General features: G+C 48.9%; 1 protein-coding gene and 1 non-coding gene across 2 annotated transcripts in view; both read right to left on the bottom strand.

The window, feature by feature from the left end:
* Positions 1 to 1,167: 1,167 nt before the first annotated feature.
* Tecpr2 (tectonin beta-propeller repeat containing 2) overlaps positions 1,168 to 24,248 on the bottom strand; it is a 69,370-nt gene continuing 46,289 nt past the window's right edge. The window contains exons 15-20 of the mRNA XM_090344872.1: positions 24,123 to 24,212; positions 22,912 to 23,145; positions 15,815 to 15,963; positions 2,599 to 2,740; positions 2,271 to 2,420; positions 1,168 to 1,429 (exon numbers count right to left, since the gene is read on the bottom strand). Coding sequence (XP_090200998.1) covers positions 1,275 to 1,429; positions 2,271 to 2,420; positions 2,599 to 2,740; positions 15,815 to 15,963; positions 22,912 to 23,145; positions 24,123 to 24,212 — 920 coding nt within the window. The 3' untranslated portion in view covers positions 1,168 to 1,274. The remainder of the gene's footprint in view (positions 1,430 to 2,270; positions 2,421 to 2,598; positions 2,741 to 15,814; positions 15,964 to 22,911; positions 23,146 to 24,122; positions 24,213 to 24,248) is intronic.
* LOC150054936 (small nucleolar RNA SNORA40) lies at positions 14,893 to 15,018 on the bottom strand. Its single transcript, XR_016537724.1, has one exon. It is a non-coding gene; the product is annotated as a small nucleolar RNA SNORA40 (small nucleolar RNA).

The raw sequence follows: 24,248 nt of genomic DNA, 5'->3' as shown, positions 1-24,248 counted from the left end.
ATTAAACACCAGAAAACTGGAAGTAGAGCTGTGGCTCAAAGTGGCAGAATGCTAGTCTGGAGCAGAAAAGCTGAGGAACAGTGTAGTGTCAGGCCCTAAATTCAAACCCCATCACACACACACACACACACACACACAGAGTGAACAGTGGTCACGTGAGTGGTGGGTTTGGGATGCCATGTTCTGCAGACTTCAGGGCCCTTCCAGAAAGGTCTGGGCCATACCTGATTCACCTCCCCTGCTGGGACTACTGTCACCGCCCTGGCTAGCCCTCACCTGGCTTGTGGGGTGGCATCAGCACAAGTCTGCAATCCTAGAGTTTCCAGTGTGACTCAACCCCCTGGCCACCGGGGCCAGGCCCCAGGAAGGATGTGAAATTGCAGATGCAGCAGTGACCTGGGCATTTGTGGGCACTGCCATGATTTGAAGATTTCCTTACTGTGTTCACAAGAAAACCATGCCAGTGGGAATGGCAGGCGTGTTTCCTTAAGTCTGATGCGTTGGCAGGAGTGTAAAAGACTCTTCCTTTCTCCTCTCGTTCTGTCTTGCTGCTTCCAGCCTGGATGTGACACCTCTTGTCAGGTTGTTCTCCATGACCCTGAGGTGAGTTGGGTCTAGTGTTAGTTTTCAGAAGGGCATTCTGGCATATGGTTTTGTCTGGCACAGCTCCTGGGCTCCGGGAGGCCCTGGTCAGCTCAAACATTGGACTCACCACATTTGCAAAAGCCTAGTTTATTGCACAGTCTCAAAGCACAACTAGAAGTTTAAACCAGAAGGAAAATCCTACAGAGCACTGGAGCTAAGTCTACTTTAAAAGTATCCACTAGGCTTGGGTTGGATTGCACTATTGCCCCATAGGCTTAAGAGGGCTGCTGTCTGAGGAGCTTGACAAGGCACAGCATTTACAGAAAAGGCAAGGCCGGCCGGCCGCCTCTGCTGTCACTGACGCGTACAAAAGGGTTCTATGAAAGTGTGAGGCTCAGGGGGGTCAGCACTCATTCTCCTCGTCTCCCGGGGCGTGGGTCCCGCACACGGGCTTGGTCATTGCCTAGTGGCCGGACCAGGCTGGGTAGTGTCCTGGAGCTGCCCGCGGATGAGGTATCATGTGGGTTTGTACTGCCACAAACAAAAAAGGCAGTCCTTGGAACCGCCCGCGCGCCCGTCTGTCTGTCCGCCCGCCCGCCCGTCCGTCCGGGTGCGTGCCGCCGGGGCTGGCTTCGGCGGTGTGGACGGGGAGGTGAGGCGCCGGGCCGGCCACGCCCGGACCTGGCCCCTCAGATGACCTCCCACTCGTCCTCCAGGTCCTCGGGGGGAGGCGCGGCCGCCGGGCCGCCCTTCGGGGCGCCGCGCGCGTGGCCGAAGGTCTTCGTGAGCCTCTGCAGGAGGAAGCCCGGGGGGCCCACGGCCCAGAGCTCGTCCGCGGACGTCACTGCAGGGACACGGGCGCCACGGCCGTCAGCCACGCGGCCGGGAAGGGACAAGGCCACCCCCACTGTGTGCTCACGCCACCTGCTTCCTTACCCCTGTTGTCACCGTGTGAGTGTGTGACCGTGTGTGTGTGTGTGGGCGGAGGGGGGGAATCTACCGTGAGCATCCACACGTGCGCAGTGTCCTCCCCCGTCTCCCGTGAGCGTCCACACATGCGCAATGTCCTCCCCTCCTCTCCCGTGAGTGTCCACACATGCGCAGTGTCCTCCCCTCACTCCCGTGAGTGTCCACACATGCGCAGTGTCCTCCCCTCCGCTCCCCTGAGTGTCCACACATGCGCAATGTCCTCCCCTCCTCTCCCGTGAGTGTCCACACATGCGCAGTGTCCTCCCCTCACTCCCGTGAGTGTCCACACATGCGCAGTGTCCTCCCCTCCGCTCCCCTGAGTGTCCACACATGCGCAGTGTCCTCCCCTCCGCTCCCCTGTGAGTGTCCACACATGCGCGGTGTCCTCCCCTCCTCTCCCGTGAGTGTCTACACATGTGCAGTTCTCCCCTCCTCTCCCCTGAGTGTCCACACATGCGCAGTGTCCTCCCCTCCGCTCCCCTGTGTGTCCACACATGCGCAGTGTCCTCCCCTCCTCTCCCCTGTGAGCGTCCACACATGCGCAGTGTCCTCCCCTCCTCTCCCCTGTGAGCATGCGTCTTCCCTGTGCTCGTCACTTTACAGCCCAGGGCATCACACTTGGTTCCACCAGGGGACTCTGGCAGAGCCTGAGTGTCCTGCTTTTCTCAGGCTGGACTCATCCCTGGCTCTGGTGCCCGCCATGCCCCAGCACCTGCCTGTGACACAGGACACGCATCCGGGAATCTTCTTCCAGTAGTCCCCCGCAGGATTTTTGTCTGTGATACCATAGCGGCGGGCGAGGTCGCCGTTTGGACACCGGGCCCACACCGTCCTGGTGCTCAGTGCCAGCTGGCAGGCTTGCAACCCTGCGGGAACAGTGGGTAATCTGCTCAGCCCCCAAGCTCGTGGAGCTCCGTCAGGGCCTCCTGTGGGCACGGAGCCCATGCCAGACTGGCATGGCCAGGAGTGCGCGAGGCTGAAGGACGGCCATGCCGCTGACAGAGCACTGAGGATGGGAGCTGGATCGTGCACCTGCTTTCTTACCTGGCACATGCTCCCAGTCTGTCCCCACAGGCATCTCCTCGGTGATTCCGGCTCGGACATACACATTCCATCTGCTATCCAGTGCCCACAGCATCTGGTCATTGGGGCTGCAGTGGACACTGACCAAGGTGACCCCAGCAGGCTGGAAGCAGAGAGGGCAGCTCAGTACAGCCAGGCTTACCAGCCTCTGGTGATGGCAGCTGGCCCTACCTATGCCCTAGCTGCAGGCGACAGTCATCTCTGCAGCCCTGCCGGTGAGAGCTGGACAATGGGGCTTCCATGCTGGCCTGCCTGCTCTTCAGGAGGTCTTTGTCCATACTCCTGACTCCTTTTACACCTTCTTCAGGAGACGTGCCTTCAGTGCCCTGTCTGCTGTCCAGTCTGTCCCCCAGCTGTCCACTGTATGCTGGATGAATTCTTGAACTAGACTGGAGAGCAGCCTGGGGATTGGACCGGGCACTCGCTGTTGATACCTTTGCTCTGGTCTTCCGTGTCCCTGCTCCTTCGGTGCTCTCAGGTGCCCACAGTGAGTGCCTGTTATAATGCAGGTGCCCCATCCCTGGTGCTGCCACCCCAGCCCCACATCACTCCAGGCACCTGTGCAAAAGGCTCCAAGAGGGCTTGCAGAACACATGTTGGGAGTAGAGGCTGCAGGCCCTGCTGAAGGCCCGAGGAGTGACCTGTGGAGTGGGACTCTCAGAGCAGTGCCTGACCAGCCGCAGCAGTCCGGCTGACAGTACAGCCAGCATGAGCAGCAGCTGACCCAGGGGCTGGGCTGGACCAGGCTGAAACTGACTGGCATTCTTTTCAAGAGACGAACATGAAGTGCTGCCAGGAGTTTGGCCTAGTGGTACAGCGCTTGCCTAGCAAGCATGAAGAGCTGGGTTCCACTTCTTGGTACCACATACATAGAAAAAGCCAGAAGTGGTGCTGTGGTTCAAGTGGTAGAGCTCTAGCCTTGAGAAAGCCCAAGGACAGTGCTCAGGCCCTGAGCTCAAGTCCCAGGACTGGCAAAGAAAAAGTGCTTACAGAGCTGAGGAGCTGGGGAGGTAGGGGTGGGCAATGAGCACTCCAGGCTGGGGCTTTATGCCTGCTAGGCCTTTGGGACTAGGCTGGCCAGATGTCTGTGAAGTAGCTTAGCAGGCCAGAAATACTAAGAACCCCAGGACAGCAAAGCAAATGACTTACTCATTGAACTTCCTTAGGAGGAGAACAGGCAAGTGTGTGTGTGTGTGGGGGGGGGGGGAGACAGGGAGCTCTGCTGAGCCTGTTTGGAGTAAGAGCCCAGCGTGTCTTTTAAAAATAGGTTGTGACAGGCGACAGAGGGCTTATGCATGTAAACCTAGCTACTTAGGAGGCTGAGATCTGAAGACTGTGTTTCAGAGCCAGCTGAGGCACGAAAACTGGAAGTGGTGCTGTGGCTCAAGTGGTAGAGTGCTAGCCTTGAGCACGAAGAGGCTTAGGGACAGCACCTAGGCCCTGAGCTCAAGCTCCAGGACTTGGCGGGGGGGGGGGGGGGGGGGGGGGGAGAGGGGACATAGGTTGTGGAGTATCCTCCCTTTCTGGGAGTTGCTAGCGAGTTAGACATCAAGGTCTTTGATGTTCCAGATCAAAGAGGCACTGGTGAAGTGTGAAGTTTCTGGAGCGAGCGGCTGCTGTAGCACTGTCAGTCGCTGCAGTGTGCACTGCATGTGATCAGCAGGATTGAGTCAAGCTTTCTTCCAAGCCATGGCTGCTACAGGGAGGACAGTGTTCTTTTTTTTTTATCATCCAGAGATTAGGGTTTGAACTCAGGCCTGGGCCCAGTCCCTGAGCTTCTTTTGCTCAAGGCTAGTACTCTATCACTTCAGCCATGGCGCCACTTCTGGCTTTTTGCTTATGTGGTCCTGAGGAATTGAACCCAAAGCTTCATGCATGCTAGGCAAGCACTGTACCACTAAGCCACCTTCCCAGCCCAGCAAGTCCCATTTAAACACTACCCTGTCTGCAGAGCTAGGGCTCTCGGCTATCTGCAACTCCTTCACTTCCCGGTTTACTCATGGCCACGCAGCTGCACTGATGCTTCTCTGCATGCTGGAGGCATGCGTCACCTTCACGTGACTCCACCTGGGGTTCGCGGCAATCTCTCCAGGCTGGAGGCATAACCAGGCGGGAAGCCCTTGCCTAACCTGTGGGAGACTCCGTTCCATCCCAGCACCACCATGCCAACACAGATGAAGAGTCTGGTGGAGCAGATATGTCAAGTCCGTTACATCATGCCAGGACTTCATTTTTGTTTAACCCTCTAGTCCTGGGGCTTGAACTCAGGGCCTGAGCACTGTCTTTGGGCTTTTTCCTCAAGGCTAGCACTCCACCATTTGAGCCACAGCGCCATTTCTGGCTTTTTCTATGTATGTGGTACCGAGGAATCAAACCCAGGTCTTTGTGCATGCTAGGCAAGCACTCTACCACTAGGCCACACTCCTGGCCCATGACTACATTCTTTTTAACTTTTTTTTTTTTTGTCAGTGCTGGGGCTTGAACTCAGGACCTGAGCACTGTCCTTGGGCTTTCATAGCACCACTTTGGGCTTTTCTATGTATGTGGTACTGAGGAATCAAACCCAGGTCTTAGTGCATTGCTAAGCAAGCACTCTACCACTAGGCAAAACTCCCGGCCCCCCGTGACTATATTCTTGAAGGGAAGTTTTCTTTCCAATTCATATGGACAAGTATTTTTTGAGGGGCCAGGAATTGGCCTAGTGGTAGAGTGCTTGCCTAGCATGCATGAAGCCCTGGGTTCGATTCCTCCGCACCACATACACAGAAAAAGCCAGAAGTGGCGCTGTGGCTCAAGTGGCAGAGCACTAGCTTTGGGCAAAGTGTCCAAGGACAGTGCCCAGGCCCTGAGTTCAAGCCCCTGGCAAAAAAAAAATAAAGATGTTATTTTTGAAAGAGTAATTTAGTTTTTCAAGATCTGTTGGGAAAGTAGGAAAAGCCAATGAACATTTATTGTGAATTTTCTTTGTCAGGCATTTCAAATACATTATTGAACACCCTCCCTCAGTTTACTACAGAAAATTTCAAGCACGCAGTAAAGTTAAAGGGAATACTCATATCTTGTACTGTCTCTATATCACAGCCTGGAGATGCACCCTTAGGTCTTCCTGGTTCACACAGTGGAGCCAGGTTGCATGGCAGCAGTCTGCCCTCTACACTTCACAGTGCCTTCCCCAGAGGGCCCCTGGGCCAAGGATGGCTGCCTGTTTAGGATCTAGTCTTCCCTTCCATCCTCTCAGCTGTGACCTTCCTCCCAGAAGCAAAAGTGTGGGTGGACACTTAATATGCCACCACACTGCTTGCATATGCGTGCACGGCGGCTTGTTCATGTCTGTAATCCTAGCTACTCAGGAGACTGGGATCTCAGGATCCTGGTCAAAGCCAGTCCGGGAACTAAAGTCTATGAGATTCTTATCTCCAATTAACCACCAGAAAACTAGAAGTGGTGCTGTGGCTCAAGGGTAGAGCACTAGCCTTGAGCTGAAGAGCTCAAGGACAGTGCCCAGGCCCAGAGTTCAAGCCTCATGACAAAAGAAACAAAAACAAAACTAAAAAGCATGTCACCTACCCTACCTCTGGAGCTGCTGTTTTCTGGCCTCATATCCTGCTGGCCCTTGTCCGGGGCACTGGGCTGGGTGACAGTTTGTAACTAGTAGGTCAGGGCAGCTCTGCTGCCCCCAAGCCTCTGCATGGTGGACACTTGTGAAGCATCTGCGTTTTGTCATTAAGGAAAAAGCCAACAAGTATGAAAAAAGAGTTTCTCTTGTGAGTCCCCAGTCCAGAATGTCACCAAGCTCCTAGATGTGGCAGTCCTGAGACCTTGGTGCTCCTGAGAATGGAGATGAGGCCACCCCAGCCATGCACTGCCTAAGCCCACTCTACTGCTCCATTGCACCCAGACCTCCCTAGCCACTTCATCTAGTAATTTTTGTCTTGGTCTTGGTGAGAAGCACCACACAGGAAACTGCAGCTCAGGAGCTGGAGCTGGGGACAGTTCTTGGTGCTGGAGACAGCAGGATGAAGAGGCGCTCCTGTGCTGCACTGCTGGCATCACACCACCACCACCACCACCACCACCACCACCACCACCACTCACGGCTCCAGCTCTACCCAGGGCCCTCCCCCCTCTTTCCTATTGGCTGTCATGGGCCAGGCCCCTCTATTACCTCCTGATGTACAACTCACCAGCTCTCCAAGTCCTTACCTCACTGAGCTCTCCCTTCGCCTTTGCTGTAACTGCAGGCATGTTCTAGCAATCCTCTTTCAGGTCGATTGCTCCTTCCCTGCCTAGCAGATGACCTGACTGCTCCACAGCTTCTGATCAGGCCCCTTCCCTGCCATCAGAGCAGGGCCGTCCACCTGGGACCTACTTTCAGCTTTGTAGTAGCTTTCAAGTCGACAAGTCACCCGGACTTACTGTGCTGCCTGCCACTCAGGCTCCTCCCTTCCTCCCCCCACCCTTCACCTTCTTTCTTCTCCTGCCACCTTTGGGCTTCTGTGTTAGTACTTCTCCAGGAAGAGCGTTCTGGTACCTTCTTGCTCCAGTGGCTCTACTGCACCCTGACTGAGCTCTAAAATCACAGGAAGAGCATCTCTGGATAGCACAGTTTGTCCTGTGTCTCTATGACCATGTCCCTCAGTGTCTCTTGCACAGCAGGCTTTGAAGGACAAGGGCTGAGTTCTGCTGTGGCTATGGTACCTGCTTGCCCTCCAGACCAAGGAGCCTGCTTTCCTCCCCTATAGAAAAAGGTGGCTAGCAACATGCTTCTTCAAGTCTCCCAGAGCTTTTCAATGCTTTGGTGGCTGTGAGTGCAGAGGAGGAGGGGGCCTTCAGAGATTCTCATCACTCAAGCACACTACTGAGAGATCAGAGGGTGACATGGAGCAGAAAGTTGCACACTGATGCACAAAAGATGGGTCCTTTGGGACCAGTAGTGTGGCCTAGCGGTACAGGGTCTGCCTGGCATGCCTGAAGCCCTGGGTCTGATTCCTGGGTACCACATACACAGAAAAAGCCAGAATGGTGCTGTGGCTCAAGTGGTAGAGCTCTAGCCTTGAAGAAGTCCCAGGACAGTGCCCAAGCCCTGAGTTCAAGCCCTAGGACTGGCAAAAAAATAAAATAAAAATAAAACAAACAAATCAAAACAAAAGATGGGTCCTCTGCCAGGCACTGTTGTGCATGCCTACAGGCCTAGCACTTTGGAGCCAGAAGCAGAATTGCTTGAACCTAGGAGCTCCAGGCTAGCCTGGGCTACATAGCAAAACACCATTTAAGAAAAAATAGGTTTTGTTTTTGTTTTTTGTGGGTCATGGGGCTTGAACTTAGCCTGGGCACTGTCTCCTGAGCTCTTCAGCTCAAGGCTACCTCCCTACCCTTGAGCCAAGCCCCAATTCTATTTTCTAGAGGTTAACTGGAGAGTCTCAGGGTCCTTTTGTGTCCAGGCTGGCTTTGAACCTCGATCCTCAGATCTCAGCCTTCCCAGTAGCTGGGATTACAGGCGTGAGCCACTGCACTCAGGGGAAAAAAAAAAGTTTTAATGTTCCTTACCCCTGGTCCCCGCTTCCCTGACAGTACTCTTGAGAGCTTATCACTCGGCATTTTTTTATTCTTTGCCAGTTCTAGAGCTTGAACTCAGGGCCTGAGCACTGTCCTTGGGCTTTTTCTTCAAGACTAGCACTCTGCCATGTGAGCCACAGTACCACTTCTGTTTTTTTTCTATGTATGTGGTACGGAAAAATGGAACCAGGATCTTCGTGCATGCTAGACAAGCACTATACCACTAGCCAAACTTGCAGCCCTCGTTTGGCATTTCTATGTGTACTATGTATTTTCATGTTCTGAGTACTGTATTTTTTCTTGTTCCTATAACCCTAAAACACCTACAGCAGCTTGCCAGCTCTATCAGCCTCAGTCCCACAGTTCTGCTAGGCAAAGCCTGTTGTCTAGCAGAGAGAATGACCCCTGGATAGGCAATGGTGCCAGACCAGAGAGAAGTTGGCTGGATGCAGGTGGCATAGCATGTAGGCTGAGCACTGGGGTGAGGGGGAAGCAGGGCCTACTTAGGTGGTAGTAGAGGTGGGTCCCCCAAAAGAAGAGTTGGCCATGGGGGGTATAGTGCTTGAGGATTGTCAGCTCTGTGAAAAACCACATCGCTGTGGTACCTTCAGAATACAGACAGAAAATCCTCTGACACAGCAAACTCCAGTCCTGTAAACTGCTAAACAAAACTAAAAATACTTCTTCCAAATCCTCCCAAACATTAGCAAGTCTGAAAACTGAGTCATTTGTTTTGAGTACTTTGTTGAAATTTCACCCCAAAGCTTCTTCAAGAGGGAGGTTTTGCCAGAGAAGAGAAAACAAAAATAGAGGAATTGCTGCTAGTTTAAGAAGGTTTTTGCAGTGTTATTTCATGTGCCCTGTGGCAGCCAATCTGTGAGTGTGATGTGTGTGTCCTGTGTCCTGCGTGCAGACACAGCCGCCTGTGTAGGGGCGGGAGCACATGCTGTGAAGGACGAGTGTGACCTGGGTGTCCTGTGTCCTGGCACAGCCGCCTGCGTGGGAGTGGGAAGAGATGACGTGAAGGACCAGCGTGACCTGCGGGTCCCATGTCTTGTGTGCCGGCACAGCCGCTTGCACGGAGGAGATGGACTGAAGGGGAAGGTTCTCTGTTGTGCCATCCTGCTGTCCTGCTTTACTTCCTCATGTGTGGAGGCTATCAAGCTCCCTAGTATTTCAAATCCTTAACTGAGTCATCTCTCTGCATACTCCTGGGCGTGCTATTTTCAGGACCCGCTGTAGAAACTTCCCATGGGCTTTACCCTAATATACCTCTGTGAGGTGACCCTTGACACGCTCTCCTCTATTTCCCTCAGAGCTCCTGAGGTGCAAGTCCAAGGCACAAGACCACAGGAGGGAGCCGAGTCAGATGTTAGAACCTGCTGTGCCTTCTCTCTGCCCTGGGCTAGAGATAATGCCTCGGGCAACTTTCTAAAGAAACCCTGGAGGGGGCTCTGCCATGACAGAGAGGCAGGTAGAGCTGGAAGAGTGGCTAGAAGCACTGAGGCCGGCACAGGGGCATGACCACCTCTCAGCTTAGCATGTAAGGCAGCTGGTCGCCAGGGAGCCACTCAGGGACTGTGGAGGTCCAATGTGAGTGCAGCCTCACAGCGAGGGTTGCGATGTTGGAAAAGTTGCTCAAGGGTTCTGAGAAACACCCTTCCTTATACAGTGGGGAGGAGTCTCTCTGACTTTTCCACTTCCTATGGCAAGAACAGGATTAAGGACAGGGCAGAGCTTGGAAACATGCAGTTGGGAGGCAGGCACACTCATGTGGGCACACTCACGTGGGCACATGCACGTACAGCCCCTCCTTCACCAACTGGAAAAGCATTGTGCATCTACAAACTCTGCAACCAATACCAAAGCTAAGGGAATGAGGGAACGTGGCTCTACTCAATACAACTACTTCAAATAGTTGAAGCTTAGAAGCCCACTTAGCAGTCACTACTTGATTCAGAGCGTGGCTCTGAGGTCCTTTCGTGAGAATCTGTTCTATGTTGGCCAGTTTCCTGGAAAAAGCTGTTGATCACCATGGGCAATTAAAGCTTTCTTTTTCCTTTTTGGTGTTGTTTCTGGCAGGTCACTCTAGAATCTTGATGGACACAGTTCTCGCTGTAGCACTACTGCCAGGTATCCACAAGCTCCCTACCCCAGGCAGAAGCCAGGGCAGCCCGCCCCACGGCACTGGGTTTACGAGCCTACTTCCCACCCCAGTCCTCTGGGCTAACAAGAGATGGCAGTGTTGAAGACCTTTCTGCCCAGGCTGGCTTTGAACTCCTGAGTAGCTAGGATTACAGGTGTGAGTCATTTTTTTTTTTTGGTTGGTCGTGGCAGTACTCATCCTGGACACAGTTAAATATGATATCAAAAGCACAAAAAAACAAGTAACAAAATAATCTGTACTGCATAAAAATTCAAGGCTTCTGTGCATCAAAGGATATTCAAAAGACACATGAACAGGGGAGGAGAAAATATTTTTGAACCATAGAGCTGATAATGTCCTAGTATCCACAATATAAAAAGAACTCTAAAAACTCAAAAGTTAAGAAATAATTCATGGGGCCAGGATATTGGCTTAGTGGTAGAGTGCTTGCCTAGCATGCACCAAGGCCTGGGTTCGATTCCTCGGTACCACATAGGTAGAAAAAGCTGGAAGTGGTGCTGTGGGTAGAGTGGTAGAGCTCTAGCCTAAAGAAAGCCCAAGGACATTGCTTAGGTGAAGAAGAAGAAGAAGAAGAAGAAGAAGAAGAAGAAGAAGAAGAAGAAGAAGAAGAGGAGGAGGAGGAGGAGGAGGAGGAGGAGGAGGAGGAGGAGGAGGAGGAGGAGGAGGAGGAGGAGGAAGAAGAGGAGGAGGAGGAGGAAATAATCCAATAAAAATAAGTAAAGTGGGGGCCGGGAGTTTGGCCTAGTGGTAGAGTGCTTGCCTAGCATGCACAAAGACCCGGGTTCGATCCTTGGTACCACATACATAGCAAAAAGCCGGAAGTGGTGCTGAGGCTCAAGTGGTAGAGCTCTAGCCTTGAGAAAGTCCAAGGACAGTGCTCAGGCCTTGAGCCCAAGCCCAGGACTGGCAGAAACAAACAAACAAACATGTAAAAAGATGCTTAATATCATAAGTCCTTAAGTAAATGCAACAAAAACCATAAGGCAACACCACTCCACAACTATGAAATGATAGAATGAAAAAACCCAATAAATCAGACAAAATATTTTAGAGTTTGAGAATACAGAAAAATCGGGAGCCATATACATGTAAAGTGGCTGTCACTACAGAAAATAGTCTGCAGTTCCTTAGAGGTTAAAGCCTCTTTAATCACTAGATGACTCTGCAATTCTTTTTTTTTTGGGGGGGGAGGTTGGTAGGTCATAGGGCTTGGACTCTGGGCTTGGGTGTTATCCCTGAGTTCTTTAGCTCTAGGCTACCGCCCAACCCTTTGAGCCACCGGTTTTCTGGTGGTTCACTGGTGGTTCACTGGAGATTAGAGTCTCTCAGACTTTAGTGTCTGGGCTGGCTCTGAACTTTGATCCTCAGCTCTCAGCTTCCTGAGTAACTAGGGATTATAGATGTGAGCACCACACCTGGCTTTGACTCTGCAATTCTGATGGGTAGATGCCCAATGGGATGGAAACATCCTTCCCACGATTCTCGCGCGCACACACACACACACACACACACACACACACAGAGTAACCACAAAGGAGAAACAATTTAAGTCTACCAACTAATGAATGAATAAAATAATGCACAGCCTCTCAACGGAATGATGTTCCATTGTAAAAAGGAATGAAAACTGATAAACACTGTATTATGGAACTCTGGAAACAAGATACTAAGTGAAAGAGGTCAGACAAAAAAGCCGCATACTGGGGCCTGGAGTTTGGCCTAGTGGTAGAGTGCTTGCCTAGCATGTACAATGACCCAGGTTTGATTCCTCAATACCACATACATAGAAAAGCCGTAAATGGTGCTGTGGCTCAAGCCTTGAGAAATCCCAAGGACAATGCTCAGGCCCTGAGTTCAAGCCCCAGGACTGGCAAAAAAAAAAAAAAAAAAAAAAAAAAAAAAAAGCCACATATTGTATGATTCTATTTATAGGGAATTGACAGAAGGCGAAAAGAATCTATAGAATTAGGGTCAGGTCAGCAGCTGTGATGGGATGAGGGGTAAGGGTTTATGGAAGAAAAGGGAATAACTGCTAATTTCAAGGTGATAAAAATGGACTGGACTTAGATGGTAGTGATTATTCTATAAAAGGATTAGTTTTATATTTGACTATAAATTTATATTTAATTATAATGTTGTTTTTCAGTTTTGCCAGTCATTTTGGAGGTAAGAGTTCAACAAACTTTTCTCCCCAGGCTGACCTTTGAATAGGGATCTTCCAGACCTCAGCCTCCTGAGTTGCTACAAATATAGGTGCAACCCCTCAGTGCTTGGCTGTGAACTAAGATTCTTTTTTTTTTTTTTTTTTGCCAGTCCTGGGCTTGAGCTCAGGGCCTGAGCACTGTCCTTGGGCTTTCCTCAAGGCTAGAGCTCTACCCTGAGCCACAGCACCACTTCCGGCTTTTTTTCTATGTATGTGGTACCGAGGAATTGAACCCGGGGGTCTTCGTGCATGCTAGGCAAGCACTCTACCATTAGGCCAAACTCCCAGCCTTGAACTAAGATTCTTATATAAAACCATTAGAAGGAGAAAAAAAAAAGAAGAATGTATTGACAGTAATAGACCAAAAGAATTTACTTAGGTATAGGCAACAAGAGACAGTGAAACCAACAGGGATGGAAGGGTCTGCTTTTCACTATCACTGTACAGAATGGCCATACTCAAGGTCTGTGATAAAGTATTCCTCTTTTTTTTTTTTTTTTGGCCAGTCCTGGGCTTGAGCTCAGGGCCTGAGCACTGTCCTTGGACTTTCTGAAGGCTAGAGCTCTACCACTTGAGCCTCAGCACCACTTCCAGCTTTTTTCTATGTATGTGGTATTGAGGAATCGAGCCCGGGTCCTCATGCATGCTAGGCAAGCACCTTAACCACTAGGCCAAACTCCCGGCCCAAAGTATTCCTCTTTATGTGGACTGCTCCCACAGTCTATTGTTAGTTCTCACCAAGTGCAGAGAAAAAAATGGAGCAGTGTTGCAGCTCATGGCATATACCTTGTGTCTACATGGTGCTGTGCAACTAACAACACTCTTGCCAGCTGCAAAGGGGAAGCCCGCTGCTGAGGTGCACAAATGGCTGGACTCCTGACTAGCCTCCCGGTACAGGCTGTTGGTCACCTCACCCTGAGGGGACAGGACACCCAAACACACACAGCTTCCCCCAGGAACTTCCCCAGACTCCTGCTTTCCCCCTGCCCCACTGCTGCCTCTGCGTATGGTAACTTCAAGTATTTTCCAACAAAGTCACAAGACAGAGATTAGCATAAATTTGAGCAAAAAACTCCTTAGAAAAGTTGCTGCCTCTAACTATAAATTTTAATAGAAATATGTGGGCCGGGAGTTTAGCCTAGTGGTTAAAGTGCTTGCCTAGCATGCATGAAGACCAGGGTTCAATTCCTTGGTACCACATACATAGCAAAAAGCCAGGAATGATTCTGTGGCTCAAGTGGTAGAGCTCTAGCCTTGAGAAAGCCCAAGGATAGTGCCAGGCCCTGAGTTCAAGGCCCAGGACTGGCAAAAAAAAATTAATAGAAATATGTGTTGCACAGGAAGTAAACCCATAAGTCCTACAGAATTGTCAGATAACAATGTAAACTAAAATCTGACAGGAATAGGGACAGGAAGACTTTAAAAGGAAATTCCTAGCTCAGGAAGTAGACCTTGTTTTGCTAGACAAGCACTCTACAATGGTGCAGAATATAGTTCCCTCCCCAAGCCTGCCCCTAGCCAACCTAAAACTTGCAATGCAACTCTAATGTAGCTCTCAAATTCTGTGTGTGTGCGCGCGTGGACGGATCCTGGGACTTGAACTCAGGGAGTAGTGCTGTTCTAAGCTGTTTTGCTCAAGGCTAGCACTTGAGATACAGCTTCACTTCCAGCTGTTTCAGTGGTTAACTAGAGGTATGAGTCTCCTGGATACTCTTGTCAGAGCTGGCTCCAAACTACAATCATCAGATTTCAGTCGCCTGAGTAGCTAGGATACGGGGGCCCAACTTCTATTTATTTGTTTTTGTAAGTAAAATAACAAAGACTTACTGAAAAAGATAAGCACAGGTCCCATTGGAAGGGGAGTACCGAGGAAGGGTACCACTTGGGGTTTGTTAATAAACTATGTGGCTCTGAAGATCATTGCACAGCTATTCTACTCAGGCCCCATCAGACTCAAAGGCTCCCTGTGGATGAACTTGAAGCTCTTAAAATAAAGGCACTCACAAAATACTTATAATAGGTATCTCCATGACATTTTATGTGACTTTTATTTTTTTATATACTTTTGAAGGTGTATATTGAACTCAGGGCCTTGTGCTTTCATTTGGCCTTTTTTCCCCATATTTTTAAATTGGAATTAACAGAAGGATTACACTTATATTCTCCAGATAGAAGAAACATTACTTCACAAACACTGATACCCCTTCTCATGTTATTGTCCCCTTTTCCCTCCTCTCCCCCCTCCCTTTTTTTAGCTTTTACATCAACTTTATTCTCAGAGCCAACCTGTGAGTTAACAAACCCCCACACTGCCAACTATTGTAGGAATCCTTTTCTTTCTTATATGTACCAAAATCTCATATTCAGCAATGAGTTCTGGGTTGCAAAAGAGTATTTACTGTTTGCACCTGTCTGTAATCATTTGGCTTTTTTATTAAAGACTGGCATAAGAGTCACATGGACTTTCCTTCCCTGGCTGGCTAAAAACCTCAATCCTCAGGCCAGGAGCATAGCTTAGTGGTAGAGTACTTGCCTAGCATGCACAAAGCCCTGGGTTCGATTCCCCAGTACCACATACTCAGAAAAAGCCAGAAGTGGTTCTGCGGCACAAATGGCAGACGACTATCCTTGACCAAAAAGTGTCCAAGGACAGTGCCCAGGCACTGAGTTCAAGCCCCAGGAGTGGCAAAAAAAAGAACTCAACCTCAAATCTCATCCTGAGTAACAAGGATTATAGCACCCAGCTTGATTTTTTTTTAAAAAAATGTTCAATTTCTAAAATGTCAAAAACAATTTTTTTTCTTTTTCTTTTCTTGTTGGTCCTGGGGCTTGAACTCTGGGCCTAGACCCTGTCTCTGATCTCTTCAGCTCAAGGCTACCGCCCTACCCCTTGAGCCACAGCGCAACTTCTGGTTTTCTGGTGGTTAACTAGAGATAAGAGTCTCACAGACTTTAGTGCCAGGGCTGGCTTTGAACCTCGATCCTCAGATCTCAGCCTCCTGAGTAGCTAGGATTACAATCGTGAGCCACAGTGCCTAGCAGAAACAAAATATTTTTGTTTTCAGTGTTGTCTCAAATCATCCTTAATTATGTGTGTATCTCTAAACTTCATATAAAATTCCAAATATTGGATGGCAGTGATAGAAAGACATTGATTGTGGATACAAGTGCCAGGAGGCCAATGGGACCAGCTCGTGTCCTAAAAGCTTGTCTTGCTAAAGAGCAAGATTCTACAAGATAACTTGGTTTACCTGGACAGGTGGCTCAATCATAATCCAGGCTGGAAGCATCAGGCTGGGATTCAGAGGCTGGGTTCCCACACGGAAGTAAACTCCACCCTTGGAATCACACGCCCAGATGTGCTGGTTTCCACATGCCAAGCTTATTAATTTTATGGCTCCTGTAGAGACAGAGGAAACACACACACACACACACACACACACACACACACACACACACACACACACACACATTGCAATTAGTTTTGTGGAATGACTCACTCATCTGTCCTTTAGCCTATGAACTTGATCTTATACCTTAGAGGAAGACAGGAAGCTATACTTGCAATTGAACTCTGGTGCATTTACCCTTCCCAGTGAGTCCTTTGATAGCCAGTGTGGAAACCTGGGGTTTGGGGAATAGTCACCAGGCAGCCAACACAACGCCCCAAGCTACAGCATGGGGATAAAGATCTGGGTATGGGTCCCAGCATGACTTCATTCCACATGTACCTGTTGCCACTTAATTTTGGATTTTTGGAGAGGGAACCCATGTTTACTGGTGGAATTAAGATGAACACAATCTCTTAAAGAAAGTATTTTCCTGGCCTAGTGGTAGAGTGCTTGCTTAGCACGCACGAAGACCCGGGTTTGATTCCTCAGTACCATATACACAGAAAAAGCCAGAAATGGTGCTGTGGCTCAAGTGGCGGAGTGCTAGCCTTGAGGAAAAAGCCCAAGGACAGTGCTCAGGCCCTGAGTTCAAGCTCCGGGACGGGCTCAATTCTACTCCTCAAACCATTTTTAGGTGCAGTGCACACGCCTATCATTCCAGCTACTCAGAAGGTATAGGCAGGGGGCCAGGAGTTTGGCCTAGTGGTTAAAGTGCTTGCCTAGCATGCATGAAGACCCGGGTTCGATTCCTCGGTACCACATACATAGAAAAAAGCCGGAAGTGGTGCTGAGGCTCAAGTGGTAGACCTCTAGCCTTGAGAAAGTCCAAGGACAGTGCTCAGGCCCTGAGCTCAAGCCCACGACTGGAGAAAAAAAAAAAAAAAAAAAAAAAAGAAAAGAAGGTATAGGCAGGAAGATCTTCAGTTCAAGACCAGTCCAGGCACGAATACTGAGCCTGTTCCAAGATGAAAATACAAAAAAACGAAGGGTATGGCTAGAGTACTTGGCTCAGAATGCCTAAGGCCCTACTTTCACTCCCCAGTTTGAAAAAAATCTTTGATTTTTACAAAAAGCAAAGGATAACTTTGATAACAGCATGATAATATATATAAGACCTAGAGAAAGTGGCTCTGTGTGTGGCTCAAGTGGTAAGGGGGTAACCTTCAGTTGAAAAGCTCAGGGCCAGAGTTCAAGTCCCACAACTGACAAAAAAAAAAAAAAATTATGCATAAGACCTGGAATATTGGGGCTGGGAGTTTGGCCTAGTGCCTAGTGGTAGAGTGCTTGCCAAGCATGCACGAAGCCCTGGGTTCAATTCCAGTACCACATACATGGGAAAAGCAAGAAGTGGTGCTGTGGCTCAAACAGCAAGGCGCTAGCCTTGAACACTTAAAAACTGTTCAAGGACAGTGCCCAGGTCCTGAGATCAAGCTCCAGGACTGGCAAAAAAAAAAAAAAAAGGGCCAGGAGCTTGGCTTAGAGGTAGAGTGCTTGCCCAACATGCATGAAGACTCGGGTTCAATTCCTCAGTACACATACATAGAAAAAAGCCAGAAGCGATGGTGAGGCTCAGGTGATGGAGCTCTAGCCTTGAGAAAGTCCAAGGACAGCGCTCAGGCCCTGAGCCCAAGCCCAGGACTGGAGAAAAAATAATAATATTTTCCTTATTTCTATGTGTGTGTGTGTGTGTGTGTGTATGTGTGTGTGTGTGTTCGCCAGTTCTGGGGTTTAAACTCAGGGCCTGGGAGCTGTCTGTGAACGTTGCTCACAGCTAAGGCTCAACCACTGGAGTCACAATTCCTTTTCTGGTTTTTAGTTTAGTTTTGTTTTCTGAAGTTAACTGGAGATAAGACTCTCACAGACTCAGTTTTCTAACTGAGATCTTTAGATCTCAGCCTCCTGGGTAGCTAGGCTACAGGTATGAGCCACCAGCTCCTAGCAAGAACGTTCTTTTCTTAGTTTTGTTTTTCCCTTTGTTAATTAAGCTGGTTGTAGGGGGAAAGGAAATGAGAGGTAGAAAGCACCTCAAAAATCGTATTTGGAAACAGTCTAATAAAAAGTGCCACTGTCAGTGTTTACTACATGACACCAGGCAAACTTTAAGCAGACTTACTTAGCCTCACAAAGAGATTTGCCCAGGTTCACAATGTTAGATGCTCAGCCAGGAGGCAGAGGAAAAAGAATCAGATGATCTGTGCAGCTTGGTAGATAGCATAATCCATAGTCTGAATTCTAGTACCTTTGGGGTCTGAACTCAAAACTCCCCACTTGAGGGACAAGGAGTTTGGCCTAGCAGTGGAGTGCTTGTCTAGCGTGCGTAAAGCCCCGAGTTCAATTCCTTGGTTACCACATATACAGTAAAAGGCAAAAGTAGTACTGTGGCTCAAGTGGCAGAGCACTAGCCTTGAGAAAGCTCAAGGACAGTGCTCAGGCTCTCAGTTCAAGGCCCAGGACTGGCAAAAACCAAACTAAACCAAACCAAACCAAACCAACAACAACAAAAAAAACCCCACTAACAACAAACATTCTGTACTTGCTTGGTGGGAGCCATATCTCTAGTCCAGTTGTTTAGCTGGAGATGTAGTTTGGTGAACTTTTTTTTTACTGGGCTGGCTTCTAAGTATGATCCTGATTTAAGCCTTCTGTGCAGTAAGGATTATGGGAGTGAGCCACAAGCACTGTGCTCAAATCTAGTTTTGATAAATTAAACCATAGAAGCAATTCAATCCACAAAGCCAATCCCTCTTTCCCTATCAGTGCTCTGTGCTCTCAGGTTATCCCTGCACTGGCTTCTGCCGTGTAAAGTTAGGCCCGTCTGCTCTGGAGGCTTATATTCACAGAGTAGAAGTGCATCCACTCCAGTGTGAGAGGGCTTTCACTACACATCACGCCTTTCGCTGCCAAGTATTGTTATGGAAACACCATAGTGAGTTTCTGCATTTACTAGTGGGTATTAGGGCCATTTCCACCTTTTGCTATTAGGAGTGAAGTTGCTATAATTTTGTTTTTTTCCTGGCACTGGACATGAACTCAGGGCCTGGGTGCTGTCCCTTAGCTTTTTCATTCAAGGCTAATGCTCTACCACCTGAGCTATAGTTCCATTTCTGGCTTCTTGGTAGGAATTTGGAGATTAGAGTCTTATGGACTTTCCTGCCCAGGCTGGCTTTGGATGAGTAAAACCTTGGGATCCTTGGTGCTCTCTTGGGTAGGCAGTGGTGACCAGTTCTAGAGAGCAGAAGCGATCATCTGTCATTTGGAACCAAACCAGAAGAGTGCTAGCACATGGGCTTTATAGCACTTCTGTCCTGCATGGAGTAGGAGGTGACATGTCCAGGTCAGTGCTGCATTACCATTACAGAGGCCCACCACCCTCAACGCACAGAGTGCCTGCGCTGTGGGGGAAGGGAAAGCTGGCATCCCATGAAGCTGCTGATGTGGGAGCTTTCTGTAACACAAAACCCAGCCTACATAGCCTGCCTTCCCTGCTTTGATTTTGTTTCTCCCATTAACAAAAGTTTTAATGAATAACAATGTAGTCCTAAGGCACTGAGATTACTGCACATTATAATCCTGCTTATCACCTAAGGCATATACTGACACTGAATATTTATAACGTTGTGTCCAGATGAATTGAACTACAAATTACATTAGTATGCTGAACAGTCCAGTGCCTGACATAATGTGTATTTATGCATACTGGGAAACACAGTCTTAGGAGCTTCTTAAATTATCTGTTAAATAATGCACATTTTTCTTCCCAAGCAGGACTATAATAAATCTGATAAGAAACTGTATAATCTTAAAGACTGAGTTCAGCAACCAATCATCTAAGAATTCTCTTGTCAGGCACAGTGGTCACACCTATCACCAGTGATTGAGAGCTAATGATACAAACAAGGCCAGCCCTGGCAAAAATGAAGTTTGCCAAGACAAACAGCTGACCTCAATCTTGTGACTCTCCCATCTTATTCTCCATAGCACTGGGGTTATAGTAATGCACCAGGAAGCCAAGATTTATGTTAACCTTAAGGAGGCAAATGATTGGCACTGGGGTGCACAAGAAGTACCTGAACCCCTACTTTACACAAACATCTGGCCCACATGCTTTTCCACAGGGACCACAGATCACATCTGGAGAGGGCCTGACAGCAGAACGCTGGGGTCCTTGCCTGGATGACAGGAGCAAAAGCTCTAGCATAGTGAAGGTGCCACATGGCAAGGACCAGCTCCCCTCCTCATCACTCACTTGACTACAGCCCTGCCCCAGCAGGAGTCTGTGGACTCTGGGCTTGCTACATTCTTAGAAAGTGGAGAAAATAGCACAAGAAGTCCATCCATCATTTCAGCATCAACAAGAAAACTCTGTAATTTTTTTTCCCCAGTCCTTGGGCTTGAGCTCAGGGCCTGAGCACTGTCCTTGGGCTTTTTCCTCAAGGCTGGCATTCTACCACTTGAGCCACAGCCCACTTTTGCTTTTCTATGTATGCAGTACCGAGGAATTGAACCTGGGTCTTTATGCATGCTAGGCAAGCACTCTACCACTAGGCCAAACTCCTAGGCTGCCCTCCCCCCCCGCATTTTTGTTTTAAAAGTGGACAAATCTAAAGCACAGAGCAGGGAAAAAGAACAGAATGGGGTGTTAGGATGCTTGAGCTGGAGCCTTGCTGAGAGGCCAGTGCACGGAGGTAACTTGTTCAGTACAGAAGAGGTCAGGCAGGCAGGCCTCCATCTCTTCTTGACTCTTCTCCTTTTTTGTTTTTTAGGACCAGTTCTGGGACTTGAACTAGGCCTGGGTGCTATCCCTGAGGATTTTTTTTTTTTTTCTTGCCAGTCCTGGGGCTTGAATCCAGGGCCTGAGCACTGTGCTTAGGCTTTTTTCCTCAAGGCTCTACCACTTGAGCCACAGCACCACTTCCGGCTTTTCTATGTATATGGTACTGAGGAATCAAATCCACTATTCATGAATGCTAGGCAAGCCCTCTACCACTAGGCCACATTCCCGGCTTCTCCTGAGGCTTTTTTGCTCAAGGTTAGTGTTCTACCATTGAACCACAGCTCTTCTTCTAGCTTTTTGGCGGTTAATTGGAGATAAGATCTCATAGTTTTCTACCTGGGCTGGCTTTACGAGCCTCAGACCTCGGCCTCCTGAGCAGCTAGGACTACAGATGTTAGCCACTGGCATCTGGATAACTTTTCTCCTCCTATTTTTTGTGAACATATGTGACTGAGTTCTTTTCTTGGGGGGGGCTGGGGGGTTGAACTCGGGGCCTGGGCATTGTCCTTGCATTCTTTAGCTCCAGGCTAGTGCTCTACTACTTGAGCCACAGCACCACTTCTGGTTTTCTGGTGGTTTAACTGGAGATGAGTCTCATGGACTTTCATGCCTGGGCTGGCCATGAACTGAGCTCTTCAGATCTCAGCCTCTCAGATGCTAGGGTTAGAGGCGTGAATCACCAGCACCTGCCTGTGACTGAGTTCTTATACACTAAATATTTGTCCAATTCCAGTCCACAAAACATTGACTGTAGGAAATGGAAAGACTTAGAAAAAATCATATTAAGTGAAGTAAGCCAGACTCAAAGGAACTTAGGCTCAATGGTTTCCCTCATTCGTCATAATCAGTAGAAACCTTGGGCTCTACTAGCAGAGATCTGCAATAGAGCAAAATCTTGATACACAAGGCCATATAGTATGAAGCTAATTGAAAGGACCTCCAGGATATTGAAACAAAAGCCATATAACGAATGATTGTTGTCCTTAGTGTACTATGATGTCTCTCATCTCCTTTGCTGTCCCTTGGGTATCTCATATTGTTATAGTATCTCACTTTGTTATCTGATATATTGAATTTATTTGTATTTGGTTATTTGAAATTTGATAGGGAAGGGGGGAAAACCAAGGCGGGTGGGGGGGTGGGTAATGGGTACCAAGACATGTGAAAGGGTATCAATGTATGTGAATTAATGCACCTTCTATCTGGCAAATATCATGTAACCCTTTTATTAATTACAATAAAAAATTTAAAAAAAAAACAAAAAACAAAAAGCATTGTCAGTATACAAGGAAACTGCAGCTAGAAGTCTCTCCAGAGAGTACTTCTGGGAGTTCAAGGCTCACCCAGATTCCTGGAAACTCCCAGTTTGTGCTCTGCCTGAGACACTTGTGCTTCTGGGCCAATCAAGAAATAACTCCAAGAATAATGTCATGTGGGCTTCTTCCAGTACTTCATACAGAAGGAATAAATACTTCATAGGGTCTCTATACTTTGGGTAGTTCGGAGTCAAGCAGTCGGTAGCAGCACATTACCTGCCTGAATGGAAGCTTACACCTCACACGTTGTGCACCACCTCCTATGCTTAGCGCTCTTCCTGGGGTTGAGGAGGCAGAGACATGCCCTATCTGCTCTGGGGCACACAGCCTTTTCCCACTGAAAGGTCGTGGAGTGCTTCTCCGTATTTACGAAGAGTGACAGAGGCAGCTGCACACCTATAGTACTATTTCTTTTTTCTTTTTTTTTTGCCAGTACTGGGCTTGAACTCAGGGCCTGGGCACTGTCCTTGGTCATTTTTTGCTCAAGGCTAGCACTTGACGGCTTGTGCTACTGTGCCACTTCTGGCCTTTTCTGTGTATGTGGTTCCAGGGAATAGAAATCAGGGCTTCTTGCACGTTAGGGGAGCACTTTATCTTTAGGCCACGTTCCAAGCCCTACAGTACTATTTCAAGCAATGCTAGGAGGGCAAGTTCTTTTCTTTTCTTTCTTTTTTTTTTTGGCAATTACTTAACACACTATAACTCTTCAGGTTCTGAAAACCTGCAGACTGTGGGCAATGGGCAGACTGAAACTTCTTATAAACCCAAGGAACAACTAACAGTCATCAGCCAAAAATTCACCCATTCAGCTACATCCTGTCTTGATCTTATGGCAGACAAGACTGCAGTCACAGGAGACACTGTACCTAGTTGGGAGAGGTCCAGCTTCGTCCAGTGCATGCCTGTAGGGCAGCTCTTAGACAGTGTCCTGATAAACACCTGTCCCAGGCAATCCAAGGCCCACAGTGCATCCTGGCAGGCGGCGTAGGCCCTCATCTCGGCGTCAGGGGGCAGCTGCACCGTGGAGGGGCGGCACTGTGGGCTCTGGGCGCTGATGCTGCACAGGTCCTTGCTGCTCTGGCACAGCCACAAGGAGCTTCCTGTGGAAAAGGTTCATACATGTGACCACTTGCTGTCTGCCCCAAGGCAGCCTTTGCCTTCAGGGAGAAACCTGACACCTGGCTGTATACGCTGGCTCACTAACCCAAACCACACAGACAGGAGGGCAGGAGCTGCCAGGTACTTCGAAGTTACAGGGAAACACCACAACCAGCACTTAAGATGAAGGCTGAGACATCTTTTTTTTTTTGGTCATGGGACTTGAACTCTGAGCCTGGGTGTTGTCCCTGAGCTATTCAGCTCAAGGTTATCACCCTACCCCTTGAGCCAAAGCACCACCACCACTTCCACTGCCACCACTTCCACTTCCGGTTTTCTATTGGTTAACTGGAAATAAGAATCTCACAGATTTTCATGCCCAGGCTGGCTTTGAACATCAGATCCTTTGATCCTCAGATCTCAGCCTCCTGAGTAGATAGGATTACAGGTGTGGACCACCAAGACTGGCTGACATTTTTAGAAATGGAAAGAAAGCAGAGCTTATGAGCCTCCATGAAGCTACGATAGAGGCCTAACATCTTTGGGCTAGGAGGTCTTTTCTCTCCCTCTCCATCTCCCTCTCTCTCTGTTGGTTGTAGGGCTTGAACTCAAGGCCTGGGCACTGTCCTAGAATTCTCACACTCCAAGCTGCACTTTGAGCCCCAGTTCCACCTCTGGTGTTTAGGTGGGTAATTGGAGATAAAGAGTCTCAGACTTTCCGGCCTAGGAGTCACAATCTTCAGATGTCAGCCTGTGAGTAGCTAGGATTATAGGCATGAGCCACCAGCCCCAGGCCCAGAGCTGCCTCTTCACCTCTCCATCGCCTATCTGGCTTCAGGCCCTCAGCTCAGCCATATGGTCTGTCTGTTGGTCAACAACATTGCCACAGCCCCACTAGGCCATAGTCAGAAAGTGGCCTGAACCTGATTTTAACTGCTAATCCTCATGCTAGGTTTCTCAAGCAGGTGAACTGACTGACCATCCTTGGTGGGTGCAGTGGAAGCCAACACAAAGGCCCACTTTGTTGCAGAAGCTGTCCCCCGGAGAACAACGCTGTTCCAGTAAGTACCTGCAAAGAATAAGTAGGAAGACTGCGTTAAAGGAA

This window comes from Megascapheus bottae, chromosome 14, assembly GCF_031878675.1.
Source record: "Megascapheus bottae isolate mThoBot1 chromosome 14, mThoBot2.hap1, whole genome shotgun sequence".
NCBI classification, from domain to species: domain Eukaryota; kingdom Metazoa; phylum Chordata; class Mammalia; order Rodentia; family Geomyidae; genus Megascapheus; species Megascapheus bottae.
The sequence above is the reverse complement of the archived record's forward strand: the minus strand, read 5'-3'. Positions and strand labels throughout refer to the sequence as shown.